This window comes from Athene cunicularia (assembly GCF_003259725.1).
Source record: "Athene cunicularia isolate RWA chromosome 7 unlocalized genomic scaffold, athCun1 chr7_part1, whole genome shotgun sequence".
NCBI classification, from domain to species: Eukaryota; Metazoa; Chordata; class Aves; order Strigiformes; family Strigidae; genus Athene; species Athene cunicularia.
In genome coordinates this window covers 29,856,352-29,866,284 of record NW_020799107.1, presented here as the reverse complement: position 1 = coordinate 29,866,284, position 9,933 = coordinate 29,856,352, and the positions used below count along the sequence as shown (strand labels likewise).

General features: G+C 43.5%; 1 protein-coding gene and 1 long non-coding RNA gene across 2 annotated transcripts in view; one reads left to right on the top strand and one right to left on the bottom strand.

Annotated features, from left to right (window-relative positions):
- Nucleotides 1-43: 43 nt before the first annotated feature.
- The window catches only part of GPR39 (G protein-coupled receptor 39), an 82,316-nt gene continuing 72,426 nt past the window's right edge, over nucleotides 44-9,933 (bottom strand). Inside the window, exon 2 of the mRNA XM_026852933.1 lies at nucleotides 44-592. Within this exon, the coding sequence (XP_026708734.1) occupies nucleotides 72-592 (521 nt within the window). The 3' untranslated portion in view covers nucleotides 44-71. The remainder of the gene's footprint in view (nucleotides 593-9,933) is intronic.
- On the top strand, nucleotides 584-2,120 carry LOC113482365. Its single transcript, XR_003398835.1, has 2 exons — nucleotides 584-1,566; nucleotides 1,673-2,120. It is a non-coding gene; the product is annotated as an uncharacterized LOC113482365 (long non-coding RNA).

The following is a 9,933-nucleotide window of genomic DNA, read 5'->3' as shown; positions in this document are numbered from 1 at the left end:
GTCAATTCCTCAGTCAGTTTAATTCCTATGTTTTTAAGTTCATTGCTAATCATTAACCTTGCCTTACAAAGTCATACTTGATGTTCACAACGGCCGTTTTGTGCATCTGGAGTGGGCTCTGAGCTAGTCTCTAGTGGCACTACTTCCAAGCCGGGCTCTGGTGGTTCAAGACCTGGTTTCTGGAGACGGCAGTTGGGCTGGGTCTCATTCTGAAAAGTGCTCAAGAAAACTTTGTTATTGCCCCGTATAGAAGAACGGCGCCTAGAGCTGAAGAGCAGTGGGCGTAGAGACCGGCTGCTCCTTGCTCTCGAGCTCAGGTTGGCTCTGAGAAACTTCTCCTTGTTGGCATGTTGGATTGTCAGGCGGCAGCGGAGGACCTGCAGAAACACGCTGCGGAACTGCTGAGAAGAGATGTTGTACAGGAGGGGGTTCACCACCGAGCTGAGGTAGAAGAAGATGTCGGCAATGGGAAGAAGAGTGATGTATGCGTTGAAGTAGGGGACAGTCCAGTCCTGCTTTGGTTTAGCAGCAGCCATGATCCTCCTAACCTGGTTTGGCATCCAGCATATTGCCAGAGTTGCAACAATCAGTCCTGCCAACAGAAAGACGGAGAAAGAGGTGTGCATACATGGGGGAAAAAAAACATGAAGTACTTAGTATCAGTTCTGCACTTACTTGTTAGGAAATAGTACCAATATTTCAATGTTTTGCTTGACAGCTTTTTCTGCCAGTAGCATTTTTTGTTTGTTGTTTTTAATAACTGTACAAGGTCATTGCAGCACATGCTCTGACAAAAGACTGCATAGTGCTTGGATAGTGTTTCTTTGTACCTATTGTAATTTATTAGTTCTCAAAGTGTTCTTTCACTGATATCTGTATCTTTGGAAAGAATGCGTTTTTATTTTGGTTTGTGTTCTTACATTTCTTATGTCTTTCCCTTTACTTTGAAAAACAAACAAAATAAATAGAACCTATAGCCATATTAGATCAGGCAATACCCAGAAGAGATCAGATTCTTGTTTGTACTTTACAAAAAAGAAAATGTATGCATAATAATATATTTCGTGTTATTTTTGGTAAATTTCCTCTTACAGAAGATATTTTTAAGTAAAATATGTATGATCTTTTTATGGTAATTAAGATATGTTGGGCTTTCTTAAAACTCAAATTCCAGTGGAATTAAATTATGAATGTAAATGAGAAAAACCCAAGCCTAGTCATGAAAGTGTAAGCAGTTTCAGATTATAAATTATGCTTAAAAATGTGGTATCTGACCATTTTGTATTTATATGTAAATATAAATACATGTTGCTGCATCACTAATGGCATTAAAAAGGGGGTGACTTAAGTGTCGGATGTCTGAAAACTCTGCCTCTGTGGGCGGGCGTTCACTAGGGTTGCAGCAGTGATGCAGCCCTGAAGAAACGTACGGGTGAACGGGAGCAGTCCCTGTTCCTGCGCAGGAGCCAGAGCAGGGGAAGGACACTGAGTCCTCGTTGGCATCCCACGGCTTCTGGAGCATGTAAGCACTGGATGGAAATCCTGGCGTCTTGCATGAAATACCAGGTACACAAAACAATTCCTCTCAGTGCTCCCCCCCCCACCAAGCATTGTGTCTGCAACACAATACAGCCACCGGTTCACTGTTCCCACTTTGTTCTTCTCTTTGCAGGAAATGTGCCTTATATGAACACTTTGAGGGAGTAGAAGTTGCAGGCTGGCTTCCCTGCTGCAGAGGCACAAAACAGTAGCGAGCATCCTGATGGAGCAGAGTTTTCCCTCCCCGTAGACTTCTGTTATATTGTTAATCTCCAACGTCTCGCCTCCTTTCTCCACGGAAGCACAGAAGCTTTTTAATTCTTACCCGTCTAGACTAGGAGTGCCCCCATTGAACAGATCACTGTAGGAACACAATTCTGATATAGTGCACACTGATTTTTCAAGCCAGGAAAATGATCCTTCACTAGTGGGAAGACATGAATGTAACGGGGATGGGAGGCAGAAAAGAGAAGAAAGATTTTTTTCATAGCTTTGAAACTGCCAGGGCTTAAACAGGGTATGTCCATGTTCTTTCCACTACCACCCCCAAGCAAACAGAAGGTATGAACTGTCTTTTTTTTTTTTTAATGAATTAATTTTGTTAATGAAAGCTATAATTACTTTCAAAATTTTATGATCTCACTGAATGAGCTACCAAATAAAAGTTGTCTTTTTGATCACTCGCTTCTGTAATGACTTAATGTCACAGTAATTTTGGAGGGGGGTTGTAGTGTATCTTAAACTTACAGCACTAGATTAAGAGCCCTGGAAGGCTGTTCTTAGCCTGCAAGCAATAAATGCATTTACCTTTGCCATTTTCTGTTCTTTAACAACCATAACTCTCCTTAGCCACAGTCTCTTTATTCTGATTCCCATTCCTACACAATCCCATGCCCCTTTCCTTGGCTGCCCTACTCTTCCCCTGCCTTCTTGCCTCGTTTTTCAGTACCTGTTTTGTCTCTGTCAAAAGCTGATCTGAATTTTGTAGTAGCCCTGCAAATTTTCTAGCCTTCAGTGCTTTTTCCTCTGCTGTCAGCATAACAAATACAGGGATAGCAGGCCTGGCACGGACCAGCAGAAAATAAGAAGCCCTGAGCAGTGACTTGTGACAGGTCTTACGAAAAGGCAGCGAAAGGATGCTACTGCTCCGCTGTGGCTTTGTCTCCTGTGCGACTTAAATGCAAAGCCCACAAACCCAGGTCAGCAGAATTCTTGTCAAATTTTACCAGACGATTTTTTTCAAGGAAAAAGAAACTTAAGTTCTATAGTGTAATTTTTTTGTTCTTAGTTAGGAACAGGATACTTCATCATGCTGATTAATAGTTTCCTAAATTATGAATGGTGCTGTGAAAAACTGAGCTAACGTGTGCATTCAGTTTTAATGCTGAAATGCAGTGCGCTGAGATGTCTGACTTTTTGCTTGTTTCTGAGTTCTTTACTGTTGACCTTTCTTTTTTAGTTCAAACTGCCAAATGCTTAAGATTCCCCCTTATATTCTTCAGACACTTTTGTTCTGAGGAACTGAATATTTCGTTGTGTGTACAGCAAGTGAAAAATGAGCTGCTTGTGCCCTTGCACAGTGCGGTGAGTTAGTCTTTTGGGGGATGGGAGGAGACAGTTGTAAAACTTTGTTGCTTTCCAGGGATGCGTCATTGTTCATTTTTATACTTGAAAAAAATGCTTGTTGATTCAAAGGAGATGCACCATGTAAATAAACACGCTGACAAATTCATAATATTTTTTTCAACTGTTCACACTGAAGGTATGAAGTAAACTGAAGTGCATCAGACAAAAAGCTTTATGTTCAGACCTTAGCATATTAAAATATCTTGACTGAATCACTGCTGTCATCAATTTAAACTTGCACACAGGCTCTAGAAGTTTGTGTTGTACTGTGATATGCAGAAGGTGCTTAAACAATGTCGTATCAATCAGCTTGAATGCAAACCAAACTGCATCTTACACCAATACTGATGCATTTTTTCCCTTCAGCTTGCTGCCTGCAAGGAATTGGACTCCTTCACATTTCATCTCATATCCAACCTTCCCTTCCGCTCCTTCTTATTAAAATGAAAAAAATTAGTAGCGCTGGTTTGGGTTTTTTTTTTCCATTTTCCTGACTACTGCACTGAAATGACACGCTAGATGAGAGCAGAGATTTATCTTCCATGGAATAACGATGTTTATAAACAAAGTAATGTTGTGGTCCAGTGACCTCCATCAGTGGTGCTTGAAATTTCCAGCACACGTTTGAATCACTCACTTTCATCATCAAAAGTGCATTAGACCATGCCAGTGGAAGCCAGGAGCCCTTGTGTTATCTAGTTGACTGTGTGTAAGTGAATACATCTCAACCTTTAACTAAGTGTTTCAGCTTACAATTCATTTAACATTGATGTAGAAATTTCAAGGTAACACACACAAAAAAAGACATTAAAAGATCCTTGACTAAAACCATTTTAAAAAGCTAAGCCATAAACCAGCCAAAAAACAGTTTACCCAAATTAGGAATTACCACATTCAACTACTGTTTAAATCTGAAAGAAAACCCCACCCCAAACCTCTTTAGAAATAAAGCATACAAATTTAACAATTTGTTAATGGTTATTGTAACTTCCCAAAAGTGGATCTTGCAGTATTAATTCTTAATATGTGAAAAAGGATCATTTATGTAGTAAAATAAACCTAGTGTTTAAGTGCTAATAATATAAATATGCATTGCTGGCACAGAATAGGACTTTGGCAGTCATCTGTCCCTTAGCAATACTTTTTTATTACTCATAACATTCCTCTGGGCCATAGGGGACTGAATTAAATTCATTATGAACTTTATTGGGAAGGATTTTAAATACATGCAAATGTCTGGTAGAGTAGGGAGGGCTTCCTTCTCCACCCTTCCAGATTTTGCTAGTTTTATTTAATAAATTTTTGTCTTTTTTTCTGCACTTAAACACTTAAATCTGTCTCCCTTCATAGTCCAACATTTCCCCTCAATCCTGATCACTGCCAGCCATCCACAAAACTTGGACTTGTCTACAAAATTATAACTGCCACTAGGAAATGCCAACAACACACTTTATTTGGCTGCCATAGCCCATTAACCGAGGCTGCTGCAGTGACCTCATGTACATGCTCCTTTGCCCGTGTCACTTAACCCTGAGCACCCTGGTGCGTCACAGTCTGTGGGACTCGGCTCACTGTATTTAGCCCAACCAGGGTCACACCTCAAACTTCGTTTTTCTGTGATTTAATTAATGGCACAAAGGCAGGTTCTCAACATCTGCTTGTAAACTGACATTTAAATGGCAATTATCAGTGGAATATAAGCATATGGTTACTGAGTTATGAGTCAAGTGCAGGCAGCGATGCAGTTGGTTCAGAGGGAGACTTTTTTTAGTGCTCACTTCACGTTTGCATATTTGGCCCAACTATACTCAAAGGTATAATGTGACATTATTGTCCTATGCCTTAGTCACCAAATCTTCCAACCATGAAGCAGAGGTATTTCCAAAAGAGGAAAACTGAGACCATCCCTCATTATTAAGTTTACTATCAAACAGCAGTACTAATCATGAAGAAGCACTTAGTCCCTATTTGATTCTGCTACCAGTGGCTTTGCAAACACAAGCAAATCGACCTTCACTAATTAGGTTTTTGATGGTCATAATATGTCACCACTAATTCAGGAGAAGAAAAAAAGCAAATATCCCAGTACTAATTAAGAAGGGTACTTTGAGGAGGTGGGGTTTTAGCATGTATTTGTGCTATGTTTATTACTTTAACCCGGACTAAAAAATCTTGCTTTTTAAATAGAGCCATAAGTCCTTAGTTTATTGTCTTTCTAGCTTTAAAGAAAAATGTCAAGCCAGGGAACGCAGTCTTGGATCACAGAGATGACCTTCCCAACTGCAGATCAATGCAGTGCTGTCTTCCAGCATCTGCAGCTGCTGCGTGCCTCCACTGCTGCAGTTGCCTGCATGGGCAAAGTCACTTACCATATGCTTATTGTCTACTGACGATTGTCTTTTAAATGTCAGTTTACAAACAGCTGTTACTTTCATTGCTGCGAGTCTGACTTGTAAATGCAGCAAAGAAACTCGCCGGAATGCGGCCGAATGGCTGTTGGCTCGGCACCGCTGGCGGCCGCAGGAGCACTGCAGGCTGTGCTTCCTCAGGGGGGTAAGACTGAGGAGCGCTGGAGCATCTCAAGGAGAGGACTGTCCTCTGCTTTCTGGCCTCAGGGATTTCCTACCAGTGCTTCTTGTGGCAGCTGAGAGTTTGGAGAAGTTTCTCTGGTCTGCCAGCAGCTGGGTAGAATTTCAGAGCCAAACTTTCAGCTTTTAACAGCTTCTGGTGAATATCTGGTGTTCAGCTGCTATCCAGCTCCACGTGACAGATCCCTCTGTCTCTGACAACAGCAACTAGCTGTTGAGGAGCAGAGGGGTGTGCAGGGTGGGAGAGAGGAACACACCTTTTACTACTGCTCCCAGCCTCGTTATTGCCTACCCCTTCAGCAAGCTCCAGAGAGGAACAGCAGCATTTCTTCAGTGCCTCTGTGGAACCTACAGTGCTTCTGTGTAACTGCCAGAGCTGGTATCTCCACATAAATGGGTCCCTATAGCAGAAGTCATGTGCTAAAAGGCCTTTCTAGCTCCCAGGCAAGTCTTGTGACATTCAGTGCTGTCATGCCTTTTTGTGCAGCCTGCCCTCATCATCTAGCTAGGAAACCTCTGTCATCATCTCTAAGATCTAGACTCAGGATAAAAGGGCACAGGGACAGATCAGAATTACAACTGTTCAGGGACAGTGCAGTGGCCACACTCTTCCCCACACACACTTGCTTCTTGGAACAACTGCAGGAGGCCCAAATAGGCCACGGTGTTCTCTACAGTATTAGCGTGCCCATAAATAAAGTTCCCACTAGTGTGCAGACTCAGAAGGCCACATGTAACACAGGCATGAGATAAGCTTACCCCAAGGTCCCTAACAGATCTGGAGGTGTCTCCTTGCTCAACATTTACAGCATTGTAGGCAGCGATTCACAGCCAGATCTCAGAATCAAAGTCTTGTCAATTTGTGCCCTGCACTGCACTACGCCTCATTTCTGTGAGCTGTGAGTAGCTCTTGGTTACAGAGTTACTACAGGCAGCACCACCGAGCAACTAGTCTATAAAACAGAAGTGGTGGTTTTGCCGCCCCTTCCACTAGTGACAGTTAACTTCACATTTCCCAAAAATCAGTCGCTCAATCCTGTATTCAGTGCATAGAGTGTCACAGCCATCAATAAGGGTTTTGCTTGAATGAGAGCTGCAGTGTGCTCCATGTGCAGGATAAAGCATCTGATGAAGTTTAGAACGGGAAAAGAATACTAATATAAACCTCCCTTTTCCCTCTCAACCACATGCAAGTTTCTTCTGCTGAAGGACAAACATTATAATAATAATAAGCTCATATTGATGTATGTTGAGGTGAATATAAAAATGTATTAACCTGAGAGATAAATATTGATACTGCTTTGTCTGTGTCAATATTTAGTTCAAGGGACAATAAATTTTCATATTCACTGAAATAAGTCAATACGTGCATTGCCACATACATTTTGTATAAGCTCAAATTATTCAGCAACTCTGTTCCTTTTATCATCAACTTTCAGAATCACAGATATGCCTTTCAAAAATGCTTTTCTGGAAACGAAGACAGCACTAAGTAAACTTTCCCTCCTCAGTAAGTACAAGGAGAAGAGAAGATATGGCCAGTGTGTATCTCCAGTGATTTCCCCATCACAGTTTTTCTAACCACCAGAATATCCACAGGCTTGCTTTGGGATCTGACGCTGGATCTGGGCTGGCTGCTCAGTGTGCAGCCTCCTCAGAGAAGAGGAGTTTCCTCATGGCTGCACATCAGCGACTTGCCTTTGCTGTGGAGCTTCCACACATACAGGTCACATACACAGGGGTTCTACTGGCAAAGCCGAACAGAGCTAAAATCCAGCCCCTGCTCCTGCCTCTGCTGGCACTGCAGGGATAACGAGAGCAAAGGAGGTAGCCAGACAACGTTTTTGTCACCAGCACAAGCAGGCAAATCTCCAAGCGCTCACAGAGTCCCTGGCAAACACCCCACAGCCCTTCTCAGAATGGGTTTAAACTGAACAGAAGCCAGTAACGAACTAGTTATCTTTATAAATACCACTGGAAGGATTAAGCATATGGCCTGGGACAAACAGTTGAAAACCAGCTCCATGTACATCTGATCCTGTCAACAGCTTCCAGCAAAAGAGCAATGGCCCAGCGATTCCTGGAGCCTCCAGAGGGACTGGGGTCCATCTAGTGTTCATTATGCTCCTCCTGGCCTCAGGGGTGCTGTACAACAAGGCCATGTCTCATTAGCGAGCACGGTCAGTGCTGTCCCACAGCGTCGTGCAAGAAATGAAAGGCACTGAGAAGAACCAAGCTGCCTCTTGGTGCAATAAATTAACCAAACCTGCAAGGTTTTAACAAATATGTTGCTGTTCTGTTGCACATAAAGTCATCTTTCTTCCAACTGAAGACACCATTATTGGTCTTGCTAAGTCACAAATGCTAAAGCGATGCATGCTTTCCTCCTGTAAACAGCAATGTCTTCAAGTGTGGGGCAGCGACAACACAGGGAATTTATTTTTTTCCTTAATAAAAGCTTCCATAGATAACCTGAGCTGTCAGGCATATTGAGAAGAATTTCAGACAAGTATTTGCCACCCTTGGCATTAGAAAACCACCTGCAGCTGCTTTTGATACTTCATTTCACAGGTGACTACATGCTAATGTAAATCATCACTAAGACCCAGGAGATGTTAGCAGAATCTGAAGTGTACGTTTCCTCACTTGAACTGGACTACGCTCTCCTCCCCACAAATACCCTTAAGGCTGCTACAAGATCATTGAGACCAAATTGGCTTATCAGAGGTGTTGGCTCAGTGTTGTGCCATTGGGTCAGGTTGATGACCCAACAGAGCAACAGCATGCCCACACCTCCTCTCTCTGGTTACAATCCCTGCGTCACCCAGTGGTTTGCTCAGTTCAGGTCCTCCCTGCTCTGCTGCACACATTTGTTCTCCCTGACTGATGATAAAGAGCTGCTCTGGGCTGGACGCAGCAGAGCAGTATCACACCAGCTACTCAGTGGCAAAGGGCAAGGTGAATTTTGTGTTTCAAGCAACCTGATCTCTAATAGAAATTAATGCTGAAGGAACCTGCCCAGAAGAATACCCTGCGCTTTTCTTGGAGAGTGATGATGCTTCAGTCTCCATTGTACTTCAGTCCTCTACAACTGATAAACAGCACGTCAGGTTGAGAGACACAAACATTCCCATCAAACAAGATTACAAGAGACTTACATAGATCTAAACCCAAGTTTCAAGTCTGTGTGTATCATTGATCCATCCAGCTTGGATTTACAGGGCACTACAGTAAAATCTTTTCTAACTCTGCAGCATTAAAACATAGCAGCTTCCAGGGATCCCACCACACACTTCTCCACAAGCAATGGCAAACAGAGCTCTTCAGAGGAATAAGCTATTTTTGCTTTGCACTGTCACTTAACAGCCCTCAGCTATTAGGTAGAGTGATACTGGATGCATCAGAAGTTGTCAGGGGAATATAGATATGCAGAATATAATTAGTGAGAACACAAAGTGTTAACAGTTTTACTTCTTAGCAATTTAAAATATCTGACAATTATCTTCAGTTCTTAGCAGGGTCAAGTTCTGCTTCTCAAATATTTTTAAATACTGCTATTTCACAATGCAAACACTAGAAAAAGCTAAAAATACTTAAGAAAGTTTCATGACAGAAGTATCATTCCTGAACATAAGCAGCCTTTTTGCAAAACAGTGATTAAAGTCATGGTATGCTTTTAAAAGCCATACATGCATATATGTTACCAGAAAAAAATCATGTTAGTTTTAATACTTTGTACTGGGTTTGCATGGCAAGGTTTTGGTAGTGGGGGGCTACAGGGCTGGCGTCCGTGCGGAGGTGCAGGAGCTCCCCCGTGTCGGTGGAGCCAAGGCCAGGCGGCTCCGAGAGGGACCCGCCGCTGGCCAAGGCCGAGCCCATCAGCCACGGCGGTAGCGCCTCTGGGAGAACGTGTCCGAGAGGGGGAAAAGCTGCTGCACAGCAGCCCCTGCAGCTGGAGAGAGGAGCGAGAGCCTGAGAGAGCAGCAGCTGTGCGGAGCCCGGGGCAGCGGGGCAGAGGGGCAGGAGGGGCTCCAGGCCCGGAGCAGAGGTTCCCCCGCAGCCCCTGGGGCAGCCCCTGGGGAGGCAGCTGTGCCCTGCGCCCAGGGAGGCCCCGGGGGAGCAGAGACCCCCCTGCAGCCCGGGGGGACCCCACGGCGGAGCAGGGGGATGTGCCCCGAGG